This window comes from Pieris napi, chromosome 20 (assembly GCF_905475465.1).
Source record: "Pieris napi chromosome 20, ilPieNapi1.2, whole genome shotgun sequence".
Classification (NCBI taxonomy): domain Eukaryota; kingdom Metazoa; phylum Arthropoda; class Insecta; order Lepidoptera; family Pieridae; genus Pieris; species Pieris napi.
In genome coordinates, this window is record NC_062253.1 from 5,835,271 (window position 1) to 5,861,145 (window position 25,875).

General features: G+C 32.6%; 2 protein-coding genes across 2 annotated transcripts in view; one reads left to right on the top strand and one right to left on the bottom strand.

The window, feature by feature from the left end:
• The window catches only part of LOC125059681 (atrial natriuretic peptide-converting enzyme), a 105,153-nt gene extending 97,734 nt beyond the window's left edge, over positions 1–7,419 (top strand). The window contains exons 14-17 of the mRNA XM_047664213.1: positions 1,746–1,899; positions 2,296–2,419; positions 3,977–4,125; positions 6,568–7,419. Of these exons, the coding sequence (XP_047520169.1) occupies positions 1,746–1,899; positions 2,296–2,419; positions 3,977–4,125; positions 6,568–6,771 (631 nt within the window). The 3' untranslated portion in view covers positions 6,772–7,419. The remainder of the gene's footprint in view (positions 1–1,745; positions 1,900–2,295; positions 2,420–3,976; positions 4,126–6,567) is intronic.
• Positions 7,420–16,999: 9,580 nt separating this feature from the next.
• The window catches only part of LOC125060041 (gamma-1-syntrophin), a 28,362-nt gene continuing 19,486 nt past the window's right edge, over positions 17,000–25,875 (bottom strand). Inside the window, exons 10-13 of the mRNA XM_047664796.1 lie at positions 25,130–25,369; positions 18,887–19,002; positions 18,385–18,475; positions 17,000–17,953 (exon numbers count right to left, since the gene is read on the bottom strand). Of these exons, the coding sequence (XP_047520752.1) occupies positions 17,840–17,953; positions 18,385–18,475; positions 18,887–19,002; positions 25,130–25,369 (561 nt within the window). The 3' untranslated portion in view covers positions 17,000–17,839. The remainder of the gene's footprint in view (positions 17,954–18,384; positions 18,476–18,886; positions 19,003–25,129; positions 25,370–25,875) is intronic.

The following is a 25,875-nucleotide window of genomic DNA, read 5'->3' on the forward strand; positions in this document are numbered from 1 at the left end:
TTTTTTATAGTGGGCAAATGAGCCTGAGGGACGGACAAAAATGGCAGTCATCGCAGCCCATAGACATTTAGCGGGTGTGTTGCAGGCCTTTGAGGGAACTATTTATATTTTTCGGCCTATTTTTTACCAATCTTCAAGTTTCAATGTATTTTTTATTATTTTTTAATTTTTACCGAAAGGAAAATTTTCTTTAGTTTAATATACTTACTTACTTAAAAAACCTTTTTTTAAATAGGTAAAACGTCCGCTTGCCAATTGCCGTGAAAAATAAAGCGCGAATTAAATTGTTACATAGTTAATTTATGATGTTATATCGAACGTTTTTAAGGTCAGATTTATGACATATCTTTGTAATAAATCCCATCTTTTAGTAGAGGACGAAAAATATTTATATAATTCTTGCACAATATTAAAAAACCCAATCGTGTATGAGGTTGGCAGCGTCGTTTACTATTAAATTTAAACTATGGCTAGCGCACGGTACATAAAAAGCGCGGAGATTTAGATCCAGCAATATTCTTACCGCAGATATTTGAGCCATTATCATAGCCTTGTCCCCTTAAGTTGTTTATGTCCAAATTAATGTCGTTTAGTTTTTCTATTATAAATGACGTTACTCCAGCGCCAGTTGTATCTATGATTGGACAGAAAGCTAGGAAATGCTCTCTTATTTCCAACTTTCTAGTTTCCTTGTTAAAGTTGACAAATCTTATTATCATACTAATTTGCTCTTCGAGTGAAACGTCAGGAGTACAATCCAGTATTATTGAAAAATATTTATTAATTAGACATAAAGTTAAAATAAAATGTTGAATTTGGTTACCGAGTATAAAAATTAGTTCATTTTCGATTTTATCAAGGTATGTCGGCATATTATTGAAATCATAAGACATAAACACACTCAAAAACTCACGGCGCAGCGGCCTTTCTTTTGATTCGTTAAGCTCTGAGTAATTAATGTAAACTTAAACCCAAAGCGTAAAATGAAACTTCAAACATACGTAAGAATATTGTAGTTAAGTGTAGTATAAATAATTTCGGTGGCGGCGCCCTTATTGTCTTAGCGCCTGTGTGCATCCCACACATGTGCGAAACACATGGGCGGCGCGGCCCTGGGCTTATTATTAAGGTGACGAACCCCGGCTATACCAATGTATTTTTCTGTGCGCATTTAGTGTTAAATCCCTCGTGAAGGAAAACAGCATGAGGAAATCGGCATGTCTTAGACCCAAAAGTCGAAGACATGTGCCAAGCAAGTGTTATTAGGAAAAGAAAATCAACTGAACTCAAAATATCTTTATTCATATCAAGTACGTCTTATGAAAGTTAACAGAAAAAAATGTTAAATTTATTGTATATTTACATTTACTACCAGTTCGCAAGTCTAGGGCGTAGAACGGACAAGAAGAACTGGCAAGGAACTCTCCGCCACTCATTTAATCGCCAAGTTTTCAGTCATGCAAATTGTTTGAACTGAAGGAAATCAATCCCAAGGATTGGGATCATTTAAATAATCGTGAAAATTTATAAAAAGCTTTATTGATTAATTAACGTTTAACGAGAGTTTCGAATTTATTCGGTGATAATTCTTTAATTTCGTGGTTTTTCTTCTGGAGTCTTGTTGGACGTACGATTAGATTAGTTCTGTTTCGAGTGTCATATAATAAGAATAGATGGAGATATCTGATGCCAGATTTAGGGTTCCATTGCCACTGGTTTTTAACAAGGTGTTAAAATTGTTTTAGTCATTCTGACGTCGACGGATGGACGATTCAGCTGGGTATCACGCGTAGACGAAGTCATGCATATTACGGGCAGAAAGTGAAAGTACGAAGAGTGGTCCCACATCCATTATATAATGTTGGTGTTGCGCATGACAATGACATCGCTTTGTTTCAGGTATTTTTATTACTTTTTTCTTTACAGAAGCTAAGCCACCTACAAAAATTACGGCACAGAATCTAAGAAACTTTCTAGCATATTCTTGTATATAATTAAATACAGTTAATATACTTCCAACTTACTATGGCGACTTTACTAGATAGTTTTTGCGCAATTCCAGCGCTATATTGAGAGAAATACATCGAATTTAAACTAAACAACGTTGGTCGCCGATCGCTATTGGAGTTTCAAAGTTTCTTTCTATTTAAACGATTCGATTAGACACTTTAACTTTAACTTTAAATTTATACTTGAAGTAATCGGCCATATAATAAGGGTATATCTTCCATAGCAACATTATGGAAGATTAACAATTATTTACAATTATAAATATGTTATAATTTTTGGACTCAGTTGGCTGTTCGAGTTCGATACCATGAACACTTATCACCGGTATGTTTACCACCTGCACGACGAGCCCTTTTACCTGGAACACTTTGTACAGTCATCGGTTGGGGAAAGCGTACTGATAAAGACAGTGAGTATACTACCAGTATTACGCGATCACCGATGAGATTTTCACCCACACCACACCATACCATATAATCGCCATGAGATAATAGCATATTTTATTTATTAATTGAAAAACATACAAACACTTGACAACACTTCAAGAAAAGAACGTACAAAACTTAAAAGGCTGGCAACGTATGCGCGGGCCCTATGCCTTTGAGACAGTCCATGAGTGGGCGGTATCGCTTAACATTAGATGAGCCTCTGACTGTCCATTTTCTCGATAAAAATAACACAATTAAATTTTACATTACAAAATTTACATAAAACAGATAAATGGAAGTATATATTGTATAATAGAATACGAAGAAAACAAACCAGTTACAATATAAAAGACTCGGCGAATAATTCAAACTAAACAAAATATATTTTAGATTTCAAGATCATTAATTGTTCATACTCGCAAAACACATAACTATTTTAAGTAAAAGTAAAAAAAAAAACATTTAATCATACAGGTAAAATAATATACACTTACTACTCGTCAGTAAAGAAATACATATTAATGCTTCTAATTTTACATTTATTGCCAGTTCTCAAATCAAGGGCGTAGAACGGAAGAGAACAACTGGCAATAAACTCTCCGCCACTCTTTTTAATCACCATTTTTTAACACAACGTTTGTAAGGAGCTGCAACCATTACACCATGTTCCACATGACATATTAAGTAATTAATAATAATAACATAAAAAAAAAACAAAGACTTGTAACGATAACTCCGTATGGAGGTTAGTTTATATATAAACGGAAAACTCCTGATTTTTATGTAATGTGATGAAAAACAAAAGAACAACTTTCCAACATTTTGGTTTCTTATATACACCCAATCAATTAGTTCTTTATTGTAAATACCACTTTTAGTAGTGTCCCACCTATACCTAAACACCACTATTACCCTTTTCAAATCTCTGACACTTACATTAATATGCAAAACATAATATTTGTATTTCCATCGACTTTTGTACGTTTGTAACGAATAAATACAAATTCTACTAAATTTTATCACCTATGCTAATCCTGAAGTCAAATCAAAGTACTCACAATTTTATATTAAACATACGATATACATATATTTATATAAAATATATCTGTATCCGTATACGTAGAAATATTTGAGGAGTTGGCAGCGATACATTTAAGTCTCAGTAATGTGTTTACGGGTCATTTGTGCTGCAGTTAGTCGGCTGACTGAGGCCAGCAGTAACGAGTTGAAAAGTTAGCATTTTATTGCGTACCATTTCTTAAAAGGCTGGCGACGCATTCTAGCAGTGTGAGCGTCTATGTGCAACGGTATCATTCATCATCAGATGATCCTGCCCGTAACGCCCGTTATATAAAAAATATATCATAAATCTAAAATCAAATGTAATTGTATTTTAATAATATTTTACAAATACAGATAACTTACCACCCGGGTTTTATATTGACAATTATAGTCGTAATTGCTACGAGTAGTTATTTTGGAGATCGCTACGCTATTTAACAAGTGATTCTAGACTTCATATTTTTGAGTCCTTTCAGTGTCAGAATACGAGCCGGCAGTGAATGAGGTGGAAGTTCCTGTTCTCAATCGTGATCTTTGTAACCAGTGGCTGGAACATCGGGATCTTAACGTGACTGAAGGGATGATCTGCGCAGGATATCCTGAAGGTGGCAAGGATGCTTGCCAGGTGAGAATTAATTCATTTGTTCACGTACTATGAAGGAAAGCATTAGGTGGAAAACGGTTTGTCTTAGACAATATAAGTTCATGAACTTGAACATGAACAGGAGTTATGGAACGGAGACATAAAAAATAGTTTGTAATATATGTTCAGTTAATGGTTGTTCAGTTCCCATTTGAATCCTGTTCAGAAAATTGGTCATACAATACAACTAAAATTCACAAAAAATTACAATAATAAGAATTATTATATTAAATTATTACTATAGAATTAAATGTATTTAGTGTTAATCAATTTATTTATATACCACGGCTAGAAGTTTTTCGACGTCGGTGCAAAAATATTTAATTTACTGTAACAAAAGAAGTATACAAAATATATTATGATTCGGTTTGTTAGTTGTCCAAATACAATACTACAGAAGATGAAATCTAATAAATTCGTTGTGTTTGAAATTGCGAAGGCCCCGATATTATATAATTTTTTCCTTCATAAACTTTTATTTATTTAGGAAAATCTCTTGGGTAATGTCTAATGAAATTTCGTTATAGATATCAAAGATTCAATATTATTTTCTTCCATTGGATATGTCAAGTTGATATTAATTTAATAAAATGGTCTAATTAAAGTCTTATATAGAGAATTTGTGTTAAATTGGTGATTTGTGCAAATAAAAGAAATATTTCCAAATTGTTAATGAGAAAATAAAATAAGATTATTCATTCGGAATCTGGAATCTTACTGTTTATAGATACTTAAATGGCTAAATAAACGGGCCTTAAATAACAGGTATAGAATAAATGTTACATTGCGTAAGTTTATGCAGATGGATGAATTGTACAATTGCAAGAATTTAAAAAAATCTATAATTACAAACAAATCAAGATATTTTCCGACAGTCCGTAAACTTCGCAAAAACAACCAACTATAAAAATAAATACATTATTGAAAACGACAGTCACAAAGAGTTTATAACGTATAGAATCTATTTACAACAATCGCAAGACTAAGGGTCTGTTTCACAATGTATGTATAAAGTACCAAATAGCTATGTAGCACATTAATTATTTGGAAGATAAATTGTGCTATTTGACTGTCGGACTCATAACTTATGATGGACTTTATGTGACGAATAGCGCTATCTGACAGTCGTGAAACGCAACAATAGTGTTTATCCTACCAATAAGTAATAAATAGCTAATTTAGAACTTATGTAGAACATATCTGTACATTGTGAAACAGACCCTAAACCAATTCAGAAACGTCTAACACTCGTAAAAAATGTATTGAATTTTGACATACAAGATTCATAGTTCACGTAAACTCTCATAGATTAAAAAAATTTCGACTCTCAATAAAGAGATTCTTATATAATCCTATGACATACTGTGCTGAACAAGGCCATTACAGCTTACCTAGTTGAACAAAAGATATCCATATGCAACGAGAAAGCCTCTTATAAGACAGCCAGAGTGGGTCTTAGAGCTATTAGTGTGTTTAGAACGCTCCGATGCCTGCAAACATGGAAAGATATTGCCGTCAGCTACACTCCGCTACTTATTGCACTGCATTTATTGCGTATTGGAAAATAACTTTTATTTTCTGTCTAGATTTATACAGTTCCGTTATATAATGGTTTCTATTGCGTTTTATAATAGAACAGGAACAGAATTGATATCAAATAGGTCGTTTTATTATTACATTGAAAGCACTGACTTGACTTCTTACAGCGTTAAAATTAGTTTCACTGAAAGGGACCAAAGACGTTAGTTTAAACATATCTTTAAATGCCTTGTACCCCATTTCCTTAAAAAAATAAATAAATTAAATCAGTGGCACTACAACCTTTTTGTCAATCTAAAGGCAAGTAGGTGATCAACCTCCTGTGCCTGACACACGCTGTCAACTTTTTGGTCTAAGCCAAGCCGGTATCCACACGATGTTTTCCTTCACCGATAAAAAAACCGAGCGAAAGTTAAATGCGCACATAGAAAGAAAGTCTATTGGTGGACAGCCGGGGATCATCAAGGATGAGAGCTGAAGCCACTAGGCCAATACTGCTCTAGTCTGCTCATTTTCTTTAAAACACACAAATAGGAGCAGCTTTATCATATAATCCAAACCGAGAATAGTGGAAGCTCTTAGAGGAGGCCTATGTCCAAGGATAAGCTGTAAAACAGAAATTATTAGTGTTTATAGAACTTTATATTTTTATGTACTAGTATTTTACAGCAATAGATGCTCTTATTATTATATAACTACAAATCCTCGCCACTTATGCTTCTTTATTTAAAGGCAAATTGGTGATCAGCCTTTTGACACATTCGTTAAGACAGTTTCCTCGCGATATTTTCCTTCCTTGTGCTACATCAATAAACATTCACAACTGGCTTTCTTCAGGCTTTACACGCTTATACAAAAGCCTTACCACATAAGTCGCTATTTCAGGGTGATTCGGGTGGTCCGTTGCTATGTAAGGACCCGGACGATCCGTCGCGTTGGTACGTGGGAGGTATTGTATCTTGGGGAATAAAATGTGCCCATCCCCGTCTGCCAGGTGTCTACGCCTTCGTTCCCAAGTACATTCCCTGGATACAGAGACAGATACAACAGTACAACGACGACAAAGCACCCTCCGAATCAGAAATATGAGGTTTCGACTATTTGGTTAACAGAAAGCGCAACTACGGTAATGATTTTTAGTTTAATAAATTACACGAAGTCATTAGGCGAGTGTATTAATGTTAATAGGGTATTTTTGCATGTTTCAAATGTCCATTTATATAGTTGCGTTTTCAACTAATTATGGACGTGACAATAATATTTGACTGTGAATAAATTTGTTGACAATAATCTGTGGCAAACATATTTAATATGACAATAACGTATAGTAGACTAGTATATTAATTGGAAATTATTCTTAACGTATGGAAAGATAATATTTTAAAGGATCACTCGTTTATAGTGACGTCATGCCGTAGGAACACAGGGCAAATCGTCTTATTTTTTACCCTAAAATTTACATTATTTATTCTATATTACCAATATAAAGTCAAACCAAGATGGGATTTAAAAATTATACTGTTAATTCATAGTAGTCTAACAGTCGATAAAATAATATGATATATAAAAGGACAGCTTCGAAAAAAGGAATATCGGTCTCACCCACTCAATATACACCTAACATTTTGCTCAATATGAGGCAAATACCTACGTCCATCGTTCAATGTCATTATTAATTTACCTTATATTCCCATTTATAAAAGTTATTTCTCGTAAAAATATGTATGTTAGGAAAAAAGGAGAAAAATAAAAAAAAAATTTTTTTTTATTAAATTGAAATGAAAAGTATTTAAACAGTCCCTAAGTATATACGCAAAGCTTTTATGTCTGCCCTGTGTTGCTACAGCAAAATTTTGATGCTGTGATACTACGAAACCTTTATTATGAAGAAAGATTAACTTACCATAACGTGTCAATACTTTTATATACCTTTGACTTATTTCTCTCGATTTTTCTCGGGATGTCACTAAATATACACTAAATCGCTTAAGTAGGGTCGTGGAGCTTTAGCCTATAATTATAAGGTTTTATAAGCATCTTTATTTATTTGGTGTTAGGTGTTAGAACGTATATCTGGGTATGTGTTTATCGTAATACTATAATTTTAACGCAGCTATTGAATTCACGGGATTAAATACTGTCTAAATATGGTTTGCGAGAGTAGAGTAAGCTTTGTTGAATGTAAATGAGACGCGATTAACGCGTCATAGTAACATAGCTTTAATAGTAATAAGATGTAGAATAGATATGTTTAACGAGTTACTAAACCCCTCTTTCTTTGAAAACCTTGTAAGATTCCTTAATATCAACTGTAAAAAATCATACTTTTATTTTTCTACTCTATAGGTTAACTAACTATGCTCAAAGCTATTGTAATAGGTATTGCATATATTGACAATAAAATTAATATAATGTTGTACAGGCGGCAACGTATCTATAATGAAAGTGATAGTAAATAAATTTTTAGACGATTTTAGAAATAAGGGTCTTCCCTCCGATATGTATAGGTATTTTAATGTGTGCAAATATAATAAAAAACATTTTAACGTATATAAACGTGAATTTAAATATATAATAACATATACACTTTTTGAATATAATTGGTTTGAGAATATATTAAATATTTAATGGTCACATTTTCTAGTTATTATCTATATGTTTTCTTAAGTAAAATCTCTATTAATGTATATTACACGAACAAAGAAATTTTTTGCATTTTTGAATTAAAATTGGCAATATCTTGTTAATTTTAATGTATGTAATTTATGAGAGGTTATGATAGTTCCAAATTATTAAAATAAATAGATGAATTCGCGTTTAAATCCGTTAAAGTTTTATTTAAATGTATAGTATTCGCGTGAAAGACAATAATAAATTATAGTATTTATATTTAGCCATTTTATTTAAATATAGTTACCGCGTAAACAAAAGAATAAATAATATTTCTATATAATTTCCAATTCTTATTAATGTAATTTTAATTTCATAAATTTTAAAGATAAATAATTGTTAGTTTGTCAATTAAAGCTAGAGGCACATACGTTTGCATTATCCAATCAAAATTTGCGTCAAAACTTTAATAACCACGTACTTAAAAATAGTTTCATATACGAGAATTACTTTTCCAAGCTCGTATCGACATTTCATGTTCCTTCGGTTTAGTTCCAAATTCACGGATTCTTATGATTTTCATATAAATATCGTTATCTATTCGCGCTAAGGCCTCAATCATTGGCTACTTAGCGTAAGTTGCCGTGTGTACGCAAAAGGTTGTCGACTTCTTATGAGTCCCTATCTATAACTCGAGCTTTCCACTAGTGTTATTGAGATTTTTATATTGAACTTGTATCGAATGTTTTCTACTATAATCTACGAATATGTAGATTTTCCTTTTTATAACGGGCATTAGATGATGTAGTGACTGAATTTTGAGATTGCATTATTTATGATGTTTTTAGTTAGAGAGTTGTAATGAGTAATGAATGAAGTGTGTAAGCGTAGTTTTAGTAATAGGTATTAGTCAGCTATAGTCTCCTTTTAACCTATTTATTTATTTATTAAAAGTTATTCTTACAGTCTTTTATACCAATGTGTGTTTGTTGATTTGATTCCCCCTTATAGTTGCTTCTCCTAGACTGGTTAGTGCGAGTACATAAAATATAAATAAAACGAAATGCATTGGTATTTGGCTTTATTGTGAACATATTAAGTGTTCATCACTAAGTGTTAATATACGAAGGTAGACACAAATATATAAGATGTCGTATACCGTAGGTAATCGCTGTTACTTCAATTAGTGAAATGTATCGTGTTCAGGGCCTGACGGCGCCAGCCGGTTTCTGGCTCTTGATAAGTCTAGGTCTAAGTAGGGATTAAACTAAGAGCTACTGCCCACGGTAGGGCACCACAAGAGACGTTCTAACGATATTTCTAAGCTAAGTTAAGGGGTTAATTTCGTCGATCAGAAAGAACTACACCTGAACCCAATAATCAATCCACAATCTCAGATTGAAACATACTGAGATCAGACCGTGACAGTCGATCGATCTCTTATCTGCATCCCAATAACCAAACCCTACGAAGACAATCCATTTTTGGCGACAGATAAAATGCTCTTGTCGTTCCATTTTACCGAGTTTGCACTCATATTTTGATAATCAATGTAAACCAAATAAAGTAAATGAAACCGTAAAAATAACATTAAAATATACATGTGTATGTTTAAAACATAACAAACAGTTTTTTTAATTATTTAAATAACTGGTGTAAGTTAAAATCTGTTAAAATAATTAACTGTTGAAATCGAGCTTTCGTCAACTGTCATTTTCATACATACAAAGGTCTGTCTACAGACACCGATACGACCTGCTATGGATAGCTTGTATCGACAGATGGCTAACAATCCGTCGATTGGTTATTGGCACACTTGTTACAACATTTGGATTAAGATTTGGGTTCGGGCGTTACATTATATAGTTTTCTGTCTTTACATATCGATAATACGATAAATAGTGAATATTTCTGAGTAGTCTAAGAATTGCATCATAGAAATAACGTTTCATCTTGAATATATAACGTCAAAAACGTTGGTGCCTCCGTGGACAGTAGGTGCAAATCTAAATGTTAATTAGTGACAATAAATATTTTGATAATGAAAATTCTAAATAGACAGTAGTTCTGTATTACTCCTAAATGACAATATAAGTAATCGGAAGGCTTGAATGAAATCATTTAATTCATAGTTAAGTGAGAATGCTTTACGATAATGTAATGGTTGTGTTATAGATGTTTACTGTTTAGTGTAAATGTAGCAAATGAAGCGCAGTAGTCTTTATACATGTTAATTGTTGTAACTTATCAAACACACATATCTTTTACAATGGTTTATTGCGAGCGACTGATTCATATGAATGAAAGGAATTAGAACATATTAGCGATGTCATGACTTAGACTGTAACTTCCCAGTTTTAAAATAAAAAAAAACTAAAAAAAACAATTTATTAGTATGGCATATAATTGATAATGTAAGTTCCTAATAAATGTCTTTGCTTATGTCATATAGTGTAGATATTCAACTTCGTCATAATGCTGTAAGTCATTTCAGTTTTTTATATCAAAACTAGCAAACTCGGCGAACTCCGTTTCGCCACCAGATGGCTTCGTTTTATGTAACATTTCGTTTGGTGATCCCGCTTTTCTGTTAAAGTTGCTATAAACCTCACGGAGCCCGAGACCTTTCCAACGAATGCAAAACCATGGAAATCGGTTCATGCGTTCTGGAGTTATAGCGTCAGGAAGGAAAACCCGACTTATTTTTATATAGTAGATTACTAAAAGATTGGATTATTAAGAAACCAAATTATAATCCATGAAACTCCTTATTGTATTATAGTACATAAATTATTATTGTTAACTGGTTCTACTGTTTATACATTAACGTAATTGGTAAAAATAAATAAATTCCTTATAAAGTAAATTATTATGAATATTAAAAGTACCTTACAGAGTTAATTTTCGACACAACGCTGACATATGTCAAGATCCTTAAATATAACTTTTATCTAAAACGCCATTACCATTTAAAACAAAAGCATTGGACCCGTGACTCAGATGAGCATGCGCCATGATAATTCACGTCTGACATATTATCCCACTAAGAGAATTAATTTTACAATCAAATATCCAGCTTAAAGTACGTCCTATTTGCACCAAACTTTCATACTTTACTCTTAATCAGTCGCTCGTAAATATATTATTAAATATCATCAATTTATTATAATAGTCAATTGTATATCACTATCAGCTAGATAAGGCATTAAAATTTTTCGCGTGTTACGCGCAGACAATAAATAAACCGAGACAATAACGGTAAAATATGTCTAATGTATATCAAATTTTGTATTTTTTCATCGTCTAGGCTTGTAAACCTTTGTAGTTTAGCTTAAGTTAGATCGAATAATAAAAAGATGGCAAGAAATGACCTAATATTTCATAAAACTTAACATTATATTCTGCGTACAACTGACAAGTTCCACGTGTTATTCTCTCCTGCTTGTATGTCCAATGGTTACGTAGTCTCGGATGGACGAAGTATTTTTGTCGATCCTATAAGTCACATGACTGCTTATTGACTTCCATGGTAGTATGGTATTAATTGCGGTGTGGTTTGGTCATAACCGCGACCGAATTTAGTTATGCGATCGTCACGTTGGGTTGCTCTTAATTCGATAAGAGCAACTGGACAGCAGTCCTACACACCTACTTTTAACACACAATTTTTACATAATATTTCTATGGAAACTTTGTTATTGCCAGCCATTTTGTTATTATTAAATCTATTTCAGTCTTTAGATAATATTAGACACGCACAAAATATATATTTACTATGCAGATGTTTAGACTTCTGTTTAATATACATATGTATTACATAAAACTATTGTTAAAATTGGAATTGTCGTCTTCGATGATTCAACGTAAAATTTTTATCAAATTCTTTACAAAGCAGGTTACAAAATAGATAAAAAAAGGTTGGAAGTGCTTTGATAAATCAAAGGTGCCATATTAAATTAATATTTAACTAGCATTGACATGTAACGCCATAACGCCAAAATCCAATTTCGATTTGGTTCAATATCGTTAGCGCCAATGTCATACTGAAATTCGAATCAAAATAGCGTTAAATACAACGATTTCACAAAAAAAACTAAATGAAATATGATTGTTTATAATTCGACACGCTTTATACCTTTGGCACGCTTGCGATTCCATCCTTATTTATCTATTTATACCCTTGATTGTGAAAAAGATCCTAACATGATAATTTTAATACGCTAGTTTCTGAATGTAAATAATCAAAATTGTGAAATAAATTCGGTCATACAGAAAATATTTAATATTACGGTTTCAAAATATAAATTCTATTCTAAAAACGTTACTTCGATTGTAGATTTTACTTATCTTAAACACATGTTATGTAGATCAACGGATTTTGATGCAAGAACGAACCGTATTCATAATGTATTAATAATATATGTACACAGGGTGCTTGCCTGAAAAAAAAAGTATAACTATTTTTTTGTTTATAGAAAATATAACACTCTTCACGTATTTTTTGGACTACATTTTACGAATAAATATATTGCAGTAAAACGCTCTGTGTACAGAATCCATTTCTATTGTGTTTCTTAAGTGTTTGTATGTCGTTGCTTTAGCGGTACTAGTTAAGTTATTTAAGTATGTGTTTGATGTTAGGCGGCCACGGCCGGTCCATGTCGCTTAATAGTTTAAATTGTGTAGCTCACTTTGTTCCTCACGCTTCAATAAAACAATACAGTGGTACCTTTGTTTCATTTTTAACCTTATTCTTGAATTATATCGATGGGAATTATAAAGATAGAAGAGTAATTTGATAAAGTGATGCTGTTTGAAGGATAGTAATAGCTTCCAATACAGGCTGTATTTGTACTTAGATTGACTATGATCCAGTGTACACCATACACATTAATGGGACCAGAACGGCCCTCGAACTGAGGTTCTAACCAGTGGCGTAATTATACCATCTGGGGCCCGTGGCAAATTCTTTTGATGGGGCCCTATCAGTAAAAATCGTCACGTTGTACAGTTTAATTTTAGTAAACTTCGAGATTTTCAGCATACTCAATTACACGTTGTATATTATGTTACACTAATGGCCATAGGCCTGCTCTCTTAGGCGAGAGGGAATGGTCTGTAGTCCCCACGCTAGCCCAATGCGTATGGGGAACTTCACATTCATCCATAGAACATAATATCTCTAGGGCAGGGGCCTTCTTGGGTCCCCCGCCCGTTGCATTTTGCCAGCCCTGCCAACCCCTTTGTTACGCTACTGTTTCTAGCCAACGATGATATTATAAAAATATTATTTTGTACAATGTTTTGCTATCGAGTTAAGCAATTGTAGAGATATAGGAAGGGATAAATTAAAACAAAAATCGTCAAATTTACAATTTTACTATTGGATACAGTTTACATAATCAACAAGTAATAAATAACTAGTTATCAACCACTAACTAACATTATTGTGGTTACAAGTATACATTTCATTACGACACACAAACCATACTCCGCCATGAAATGTACGAATTGGCAAATAATACGATTCCCTAGGTAATAAGAAAAATTAAATAAATATACGTCTTACATATTCTCACGTTACAATTGTGTAGCTATTTCATGGACCATAAATAAAATTCCAAATAATTCCTGACGAAAAATTTATATATTGTTGATCTGAATAATTTATTACCAAAACGACATCAGGTTAAAAATTAAAAAAAAATTCAAACATTTTATTTTTTTCCTGCGTCACAAACAAAAAAAAAACTAATTTTTACAAAGCAAAATTTTTGGATTTGACATAAGAATATTTGCCATCAAATCAGAGAATACAAACCAGCTTATAAAAGTAAACAGTTCTCAGGCTTTCAAATTCTTTAAAATTAATTTAATTTCCTTTCAATTACGGTTTATAGTGAATGAGTATCATAAAATTGAGCTAAAACTTTTACATAATTCATACATTGGTCACTTCCATATAATGATAATACCAATCTACACATATATTGTCGATATAAATGACTGTTTTACAATTTGTAATTACTATATATTAAAAATAATTCGGTTCCAAATAGTAACTACGGCAAAATAAAGCCAAAACCACACAATTTACACAGAATGTAGCAAACATATTATTTTTTTTTTCTCAAAAAGTTAAATTTTTGAATTATATTATTTATATATATTAATTAGTATTCCGGCTTGGACGCCTGTATAATAACAATATCCAATTATAATTTCTTCTAATGCATTTTAGTGAAATCGATTTCGTCCCAGAGATTTCTTAAGCAATCTCGAAATTGTAGATTGTATATTTGGAACCGAATCTCGGATCTGTTTGCGTTGAGGTAAAATTCATAATTGTCTGAAATATTTGGACGTACGTATCTATAACTAATGGTATATTGAGTATTTACATGGGTTACATACATCAAACACGGGGTCACAACACGGGAGGTACATACGAAGATTAAACGAGCGATGGAAGGACAATGTTTGAGATAATAGACCTTCTTGCAATGACCTAGAGTTCATTTTTGTCTAAAAATAAAAACACGCCTAGTTCAGTCTTTGAGCAATTACTCTAAATTGACTAAATACGGCCGTCACATACACAACGTATTTACAATTCGACTGAAAAATTTCGCCCGGTATTCATTTTCATACTTAATTGAACAGGATTCAATTGACTAAAAACATCTCAAGCATGCAAATAATTATTCACAAAATGCAAGGTTAATTCTACGTGAATTCGAAGCGTTAATGTTGCATAAATATTAATTGACTGATAAATAGTGCCTTTAAGCATTCTGAATTGACTAAAATCGTTCGAAGAAATATTTTGTACATCTATTATATCTAAAACAAATAACAATACTATAGAGGCGTAACGCGTTAACTTGTGTCTAATATCAGCGACACAAAAATACACAAAATTTTTTATATAAATGGCGCTTAAGACGTTATTCAATGACGATTATATGCTATTCGTTTTACAAATTATTGAAATAAATATGGAATATTTTTTTCGGATATCGTCTTATAGTATTGTTATTATATTAATACCAATTTATAGCCTCTCAACAATCTAAAAACTTAACTTTTATGGTTTAGCCAATATAGAAGTTTTAACAAATCTATAAAATAAGATTTAAGATAAATATATTTTGCCTAATTTAATGATATGATAGCGCAAAGTTTACTACGCAATAATTTTAGATGCATCTTTCTCGGGTACAAAAAATAAATACATAGATTTTGCTTTTAAAGATCGTGATCAAAAATATCTGTGACTAAAACAAATTTACTGTAGCACAATATTACACTAGTAAAAATAGCCTCTATAAAACGAATCGTTGTTTATAAAGCCTAGTGCTTCTAATTTAAGAGCGTATCAACGCATATATATTTTACTAATAAATTGTATAATTATATTCTATCTAATCTGATAAACGCTAATTGGAAAAAATATTCGATGATATAGCGAGAAAAATAATACTGTTCATAAATGCGAAGCTTAATACTACAACGGGATATACCCTTCAGACAATAGAAGAAGAGAATGTAAAACGACTGACAAAATAATCTGTAATTGGACGTAATATTATGACGCATTACGTCGCGTGTTGGTCTCGACCAATCACAATCGTTCGAGACGTGGCATCGTTTCGTCATACGTTCTCCTTCAGTTTATATCCGTTATCTTACGAATGTTTAATTGTCAAACCTTGTGATGGAAGTTAAATACTTATAAAAGAAAGAGTATCTCAATATTAAAGTGCAAGTATAGTTTCCCGCAAAAAAGTTGTCAGTTGACAATGAGACGCGCAAAACTAATTTGAGATATTATTGATATATCTTAGCGCAAAGAAGCACGAGTCCCAACAAAGTTCAGTCATAAAGTCTGAGTATTCTTAAGTTATTTAAATAATCTAAGTTAATATATTATAATTAAATATCAAATTCAACAATTTTAGAATAACATTCGAAACAACCGCTTTATAACTTAAGCTATAAGGTTTAGAATTTTTAACAGTATTCGTTTCACGTAAAGAGGAAGACAGGAAATGAGATTTTAATGACATTTCGTGTTATGTTGCAATCAACTATAAACACGCTCAAATATGACCGCCAAAATTTACAACAAAAATAGCCTAAGCAAATATTATAGGGAATAGAGGGAAAGATACAAATTTACTTAACTTTTTATACTTCTTACAAACTCGGTAATGTCAAGATTTATATTTCTCTTTACACGATACATCTACCATGAGTTTAACATGACATTGAACGAACCTCATAAAGTATTTGTGTGCAATATTCTTACAGCACTAAGGGGGCATCCATAAATTACGTGAGGTGTTTTTTTTAAATTTTCGGTACCTCCCTTCCCCCCTGGTGAGATGTCATGAGATTTTATTCAACCCCCAATCTCACGTGAGATTTTTCAAAATGTGGGTTTCTTACGTAAACGCGTAAGAAGCTATCTCTTTGAGCTCGGAGAACTCAAAACAACACAGAGTTCGTACTTTTGAGCTCGAAGAGCTCAAAAACAAAATAAGTGAAATGTTGAGCCTTTAGATATGGAGTTAGCGGGAAGTTGCAGAGATGGCTTTTAGGGTCAACCGTTTTCATAATTTTTTTTTTCAATCGGAAAAAAAAATTGCGTGATATTTGCCGAGACCCCCCCCCCTCTCTCCAACGTAAGATTAAATGAGATTTGACTCGACCCCCTCCCCCCCTTAAACACCTCACGTAATTTATTGACGCCCCCTAACTTACCAGTCTAACCAAAAATTATCATTTAAATATGAAAAATATTGTTAAAATTAGATTTGTTTTTATTTTTTGCGCATTTTTCAAGCAATTCAACCAGGCGTCTGATACACTGTCAAAGTCATGGTAGAGTATCCATAGCCAATTGGAAAGTATCTGGCCTTATTTGCAAAGGGAAAGAGTAAAGATTTTGGTTAATTTCACTGTCTCGAACACTCAAACTCGAACTATAAAAACATACACTATTTGAGATTCGTTTTTATATTTTTCACAAGCCATTACCGTTTTTATGTTTATAACATTGTTATTGTTACTATGTCATTATTATTTCGAATTCAAATAATGAATGATATTACATTTAAATGACAAATCGATATCAAATTATTGTCAAATGTCAATATTCCGAATCGATATTATTTCCTATATAAAATGTTCATTTATTCTTATTGTTTCTAGCAATTTTACGATTGCAGTTATGAAAGTAATATTGTAACAGTCAAACCGGTTAATTTGTATGAAAAAAGTGAGATTTAGAATAGTGAAAAAAAGTTTAAAGTGCCTTCGAAAAAATCGAAGGTTTACAATTTCAAGTTTTTTTTATATTTACGCAGTTTTTAGGGCTCGAGGAACACCAAGCATTGCCCACTAATACGTACGTACTGCGTACGAACGAACACGTATTTTTACGTTTAATGTAAGACACGCGACGCTGTGACAGGGCAGGACTTTTACTAACTTTTTTTGCCTGTTATTAGGATATATGTCTAGGCTTATTTGTGTAAGTTTTTTAGTTAGAGTGTTGTATGGAAGCGAGAAAGGCGGGGTCCACGGAAGCCACCTTCGCCGTTAAGAACGCGTGCATACAGAAGAGAAGACTTTGAAGGATCTGGCATTCTAGTTCCTGAAAAAATAAATAAAACAATAACTTCCTTCATCTTCATCAACTTGCCTAAAACATAGTTTTTTTTATATCAAAAAGTCAGTCAGTCAGTTGAAATATCCAACTGTCCGTGGTTTATAAAAACATCGGAGATTCTTGAGCACCTCAAAATCAGGACTGTCAAAGAGGAGATCAAGACCTGGAGTATGAAATACAGAAAAAGGCTAGAAATGCATCCTAATAAGCTTGCCACGCAACTAACCATACCGGACCTAATAATTAGGCTTAAAAGGCGACAAATACTAAGTCTTGATAGACACGGTTGAAAGAGAGGATCAGAATCGATGGAGATTTTGCTTTGAACGCCTAACAGCTCTCAACACATCTGCTCATAGTCTAGCTGACTTATTGCAAGATAAAGACTTATAAAAAAAAAAGAAGTCAAAACTCACCTTAGTTTCAATGACTTTTGTTTCGGTGTCTTGGAAATGTAACTTTAATTTAGATTTTCCGTCATCACTAGAGCCTCTTAGTTGAGAAAATCTGAAATTATTTAATTAATAATTATTATTTTGAGTTGAGTTGATTAAGAACCGTGACATAGTAAAATTCAAATTTCGTTAAAACCGTAAACATTTAATAGTAGTATAGGTATGTTAACTAAAGCTGGCGGCTTCAACACATTTACACTTTGTGCTTGTGTAGTGTCTGTGAATAAGCGCGAGACGTGATGTCAAACTGAAATACAATCATAAATACATCATGAATAGACTGTCCGTCGTGTATGAGTGGACTAAAATGTATAGCATGGCAAAAAAATCATATTTTGAAACATACTGTATGTGCAATTGCATTAGTGTGAGTACTGTGAACCCGCCAGCTTTCGATAACCGACTTATATTAAACTTGTAGCTAAACGTTACATTTGGTAGTAAATTGCAATTTTGAAATTACCTATAGGACCAAACAGGTGGTGCACCAGGAGTGCCTTCGCTTAAAGAGAATCCACTTGACCAGTCTAAGGTAAGGCCAGCCGCGCGACCCATATGCACTACAGTGAAGGTCTTTTTCTGAAACACGAAATTACGAAATTTAAACAAAACATTTTTATCTACTCATAATTTTGACTTAATTACGTTTTATAAAATTAAAAAATTTTACCTAACAATGTAAATACTGCGAAGATTCGCAGCAAGCAAGTCTAAATGACCAACCGAAAGTACTTGCGAAAGAAAAAAGATTCTTCCCAAGATTGGTACGCGAAGCCATTGAAATCAAAAAACACCCCAATTTCAATAGAGAAGACGGCCTAAAATATTGTCAAACACCTGGGATCCAATAATATCCAAATTAAAATCTCCAAAAAGAAAAACAATCCGCGAAAATAGAGGACACCGTGAGCCATTTTTGCCAAAACCCTCCATCTTTTAGTCGATACCAACTCCGGGGAAATAAATACAGATAATGCAACTTTCTCTACAGCTGTGATACTTTTTGACATCCAACACCTTTTGTCTTCAGTCACCGTGACCACGCACGCTGTAAAGCACGCGAAACGTCGGATAAATTTAAAATTATGTTAAATAGTTGTAAATTTATAAAAATGTGTAAAGGTTATGTCAATCAAAGACAATACTAAGTCTAAATAGTTAAAGTCTACGTATAACAAATGCAATTCGTAGATAATATTTGGAAGTACAATTTAAAGTACTGAAGAAAAAATGTTTTGTTCTATTTTCAAAAATTCTATCAAAGTTTGGCAATCTCCTCTGACAGTTCGCATTACATTTCAAAATGAAAACAATACAACATGAATGTATGCTGCCGAAGCAACCGCGTTGCTTGGACCTTCCCCCGACCGCCGGATGTTGCGCAAAACTAATCTGCAGTCTTCGTTCTCTTCTTTTGCCTTGTGACTGGCATCATGGCACCATGTTCCACATACGCAGCAGAAAGAACTTGGCTTTGGAGAAGGAAAAGCAGCTAACAAAAGCGCATGCCTTCGTTTGGCATCCGTACAGTGCAATAAAGTTTTATTGGGACTGTCTTGGACTGGTTGTGTATCTAAGCGTTCTTTTCTATATGCCATTTCAAGTGTTCTTTAATTGTAAGTAACTATTAGTTATTATTACTAACCAAGTTCAAGGAATTAAATATTATGACACTATGTGGTCAATATATTCTTGAAGCCTTGTTGTATGTCCAAAAAAATATAAATGATTTTAAAACAAATGGTGACTTTCACCAGTATAATACGCGAAATAGAACTAATTTGAGTGTACGACCAACCAGGCTCCAAAAGATAAACCACTCCTTATATGGAAATTGTATTCGTTTTTACAACAAACTCTCAAGCGAAATTAGAGTATTATCACTAAATTAATTGAAAGCCCTCGTTAAACGGAAATTAATCAATAAAGCTTTTTATAAATTTGAGGAATACTTAAATGATCCCAATCAATGGATTGATTTGCTCCAGTTCAAACAATTTGTATGACAATACTTGGCAATTAAAAAGTTTTCAAATTCAAATTCTTGCCAGTTCTTCTTACCCGCTCTACGCCCTTGACTTGCGAACTGGTAGTAAATGTTAATTAACAATTAATTTAACTTGACAATTCATAAGTGTACTTGTTAACCTACATGAATAAAGATATTTTGAGTTTGAGTTTATTATGTTTAATATAATCGTTGTCAAAAAGGGTCTCGTCAAATATATTGACTCTAACGTAATTAAATTTAATTATTATTTCATCACTTTCAGGCAAGAATCGATACGATTCTTTCGTTTTGTTTTCCGACGCTTTTGCTGCGTTTGACATCTGTACGAGATTTATCACCGGTTACAACGACAAGGATAGTAAAGCCGTAATACTAAATCTTGGGGACATTGCTAAACGATACGTTAAAGGCAGTTTTACTTTAGATCTGATAGCAGCATTACCCTTACAAATATATCAGCCATTCAAAAAGTGTACACACACAATTTGGTTCATTTTAAAACTTCCTCGTTTGATGACGTTGAAAGAAAAATGGAAGAACGCGTACGAGCAGGTGGAATTGTCATATTTAACGACTGCGGCGATCGGTGTCGTAGTGAGGGTGCTTTTATTCTTCCACTGGATGACCTATATTCACTATCAAGTACCAGTTTTTTGTTCACAGCTTAGTGAAAACGAATATGTTTGGAGTAACAGGTCGAGAAGCTTTAACATCACCAATGACTTCCACAGATACACAACGAATTTGTATTGGGTGGTTGGTTTATGTATCGGCGCAGGCTATTACAGGCCAGTCGAGGAGATTTTAATTTATGGTTAGTTTAAATGCTTTATTCAGAGCTACTCTACTTTGTGCCCAGAGAATATAACTTTCACTTCATTTTTATACCAAATTGGGTTTTAAGATTACAATTATAAAACTCTAAAGTATATAAAATTAGTTTTGCAGCTCATTTTTGGTCCAAGATCCTAAAGCCGCCAAACGTCACTTACTTTCTAATACGTTAGACTTATGTATATATATCTCGCTCAATATGAACCGTTCTATAATCGTATTATTGTAATTAATTGAGCGTATAGGATGTTTGGTCGTAGTGATTAGTCTGGTTTTTTATTAGAAGCAGTTACAAAAGTAACTAAAAAGTGTTTTAATGAAGCTTACTTCCCAATGTCATTCAAGATAAACTAATAGTATAAGATCCCGCTATAGAACGACCTTCATTATTTAATGAAACTTATTTTATATTTAATTTAATATGTCAATAAATATAATCCATATGGGTTGCCTAGCAAATTTCAGTCCAGAGTATGTTTAATGAGTATTTAAAAAAAAAAATTTTTTTTATAAGTTGCATGTAGTAAATTTTTTGAACTTTTTTCAATCAATATTTCTAATCAGGGTAGTATTATATATGTATCACTAAAAACTTCTTTTATACTAAAGATGTATATATACTTTAGTGTCACATAAAAAATATACACATAAATAATTAATTGATTAAAAACAACCTAACTTTTGCATATTCTATGGGCTTCATACTTTCGATTGGTATAGAATTTATCTAATAATCATACCGGTGAAATGTTTAAAAAAATATTTTTTTTTTAAATTAATTAAAAATACTCTGGACTGAAATTTGCTAGGCAACCCATATGGATTATATTTATTGACATATTAAATTATATATAAAATAAGTTTCATTAAATAAGCATCTCGGTGAAGGTCGTTGTATAGCGGGATCTTAGACCAAACACTTAATTAACAATAGTAAGAACCAGAACCAGTACTAAGTAGCTTACATATTAATTCAATTTTAGAGTATTCGATAATGATGGTGAATGTGCAACACTACTCGATAGTCCATTATTGACTTCTAATGTGTCAATATATTTATGAAAAAGATTAAAGACTGTTCAGTATAGCGACACAAACAGTTGTGCTATTTATTTAAATGCTTTGCTTAAAAAACTTTCATATTATGATTTCAGATCTTGTCCTAACATCTGTAATAAGCTTGGTTGGTCTGATCTTCATTATATTCACGTTTGCAACCGTATTCCGTCTATTTATTTACGAAAACACAGACCATTTCATCTTTAACGGAAAGCTAAAGGACCTCAAAGAGTATATGGGTTTGCAGAGACTCCCAAACATCTTACAGAGGAAAATTCTACTGTTCATAAATTACAAATTCAACGGATCATATTTCAACGAAGAGTATATATTAAATACAATTAATGAACAGATAAAGCAGGATATCAATATGCATTGCTGCAAAGCGTTAGTAACAAGAATACCGATGTTTCAAGACATGCCGGTTGCTTTTGTGAATACAATTATTTTCAGTCTCGTAGAGGTTATGTTTATGCCTGGCGAGGTAAGAAATTTTGCAATAGTCTATTTCTTTTTTATAGTACAGGGGGCAAACGGGCAGGAGGCTCACCTGTTGTTAAGTGATACCGCCGCTCATGGACACTCTAAATACCAGGAGGCTCGCGAGTGCGTTGCCGGCCTTTTAAACAATAATTTTTATAATTTATCATTTGTAAAGCTTGCTAAATACTGTTTTGCCACTTTTGTAACAGATTGAAACGAAATTCCTATTGTCAAATGTTAATCGCACTAAACATAATTAGAAACATTTTGAATTTTAGATGTGTTTCAGGTTGTTGTTTCTCAAGGAGAACCAATAGATTGTTTGTATATTATATCATCCGGTTCTGTTACAGTTATGGACTCAAACGGAAAAGAGGCAAGTATAAAGAATTGTTAATAAAATCAATTGATCAGGGTTATGTATTATTATAGTTATTTATTATTATTAGTTTCATTATTATTATTATTATATGTATTCACGTATAATATTTAGCAGTGTTTGATTTTACGTATTTTTCCTGCTATGGCCAAAATACACTTTTGTTGTCACTATTAATAGTACAGAAATGTCAGATCGGTCAAATTAAATAAAATCGGTGGAATCTGATGCTCAGAACTTTTCTGACCACGATGGTGAAACATGAGAAGAGTTTCTCGAAGAGAAAAACGCCCACGAAGATTTAGAAAATCTATAAATTTGTAATGATAAACCAAGTATAAATTGTGATTTTGTTTTAAAATAGATTACTCATTTACGCGATGGAGCTCACTTTGGGGATGATGCTTTATTTGAGCCAACTAAAATTCGTAAGACTACTATCATAGCGTTGGAAATCACCGAGACTTACAAGTACGTATTATTAAAGCTTCTAGCTTACGAAATTATATTATTTTAATATTTTGGATTGACATTAAGTAAATTTTTTTGTCGAATATAAATACGAATTTATAACAGTAATTTATTGATTGAAATACTTAACTATTTTTCTTTATTTTAATATATTAAGGGTCTGTTTCACAATGTACGGATAAGTTCTACATGAGTTCCAAATCAGCTAATTATTACTTATTGGTAGGATAAACACTATTGGTGCGTTTCACGACTGTCAGATAGCTCTATTCGTCACATAAAGTCAATCATAAGTTATAAGTCCGATGAAGTGTCAAATAGCACAATTTATCTTCCAAATGTGTTGCATTAGCTATTTGGTACTTTATCCATACATTGTGAAACAGACCCTAAATAGTGCATTTTAATACGCATTGATTTATATTTCTTAAAATACAACAATAACAATTGAGATATTAATATTTTTATAGATTGAGCAACGAGGCATTTCGTGGTTGTGTGCGTCCGTACCCACAAATAGACGCACGTGTACGTCGCTCAGTTCAGTTTAGCAATTCTAAGCTGCGGTTGCGTCGGATGACTATTGACTAGTTTTGATACGACAGAAGTTGCATCGTTAAAGAAAAGTTTAGTTTTTAAGATATTTCTATGTCAATAAATATATAGATATTAATTATTATCAAAAAAGGTTTTTTTCTCCTACTACATTTACATGGAATTACGTACAATAAAAATAGTATGAGTAATTATTGGACCCATATAATATGCGTTTTCAGTTCATTCTGTGGGACATGTAACATGTAACTTAATCAATTACAATATAAGGTAAGGGAGCTTTCAAGTATTATGTAACGAATTTATTTTCCTTTTGTAATACGTTACGACGGGGGGCGGGGATTGAATTAAGCGTTATTGTTAGTTAATATTATTTTCGATTTTCCATTACTTTACATCACGTTATGGGTGTTTTACTATTGGGTACAGACAAACCGGACGGCGCGCTACATTTTGTCGATAATGTAATGATAAATTGCGTGGTATAAGCGGACCATAGACGGACCGCATGTTGCAGTCAAGACCGACTGCAACATGCGGTTTGCTTAGGAACTGCTCGAGCGGTCCGTGTATTGCGAATATGAATTTAGTATGGAAATTGCAGATCGCCGTGCGGCGACCGCATGTTGCAGTCGGTCTTGACTGCAACATGAGGTCCGTCTATGGCCCGCTTAAGGTGCCTAATAAGTGATAAATTGCGTGGTGTAGGGAGTTGAAATATCTGAATTTTACTAAAAGAATTAAAAATTGTTTAATAAAATTGTTCATTCCAAATACTATTTGTCCCTCCCACTTTTTGTACTCCAGTGTAAGCGTGTACGGGTTAATATTGCGGGTTATAATTTATTATAGTTACTAATGCGTGATAAATATCTTTTATGTGTGTCTTTCTTCTAAAATTGAGATTAACTCACCCCAAGTCGTATAACCGAGTTGACGATGTTGGCGGTCCACGCAGCTTCGACACGTAGCAATTCCTGCCTTGTCTCAGTACTAAAGTATCTCGGACCAGCAGAGGCAGGTCCCGGGGCAGAGCTCTGGACCAAGAAGCAGTGCTGCCTCCAATCCACTGTCTCACTCTCTTTGACCGTTCGAAACATTGTCTGGTACACCTTTAGCGTCTCCGGACATTTGGTTAGTTCCGTGATATTTGTCTGTGAAAGTTCGGCGATTGGATAAAATAGATGTTTTTAATGATTAAGGACGAATATAAGGATGTTTAGTGTATTTACCATGTTCCGAGTTGTGATATATGCAAGTTACTATGAAAAATAAATAAAATAGTCGAATTTTAGTTTCATTAAGTAGTTTTTTATTATATTAATAAATCCATTTTTGCAAATAAAGTTTATAAAATTTGTTTATTTATTAATTCAGAAAAAAACACTATAATAAATGTCGAGATAAAAAAGTAATATAAGAATCATTCAAATATTTTAGATGTCATACGTAGTAATGTGTGGGCTAAGTGTATTAAATCCTATAGTAAAAACATCATTGTATACGAATATTAGGAAACAATCGAAACTTTGGAAAAAAACAAAAAGATCATAGTAGTATAGGTATGTTATCTAAAGCTGGCGGCTTCAACACATTTACACTTTGTGCTTGTGTAGTGTCTGTGAATAAGCGCGAGACGTGATGTCAAACTGAAATATAA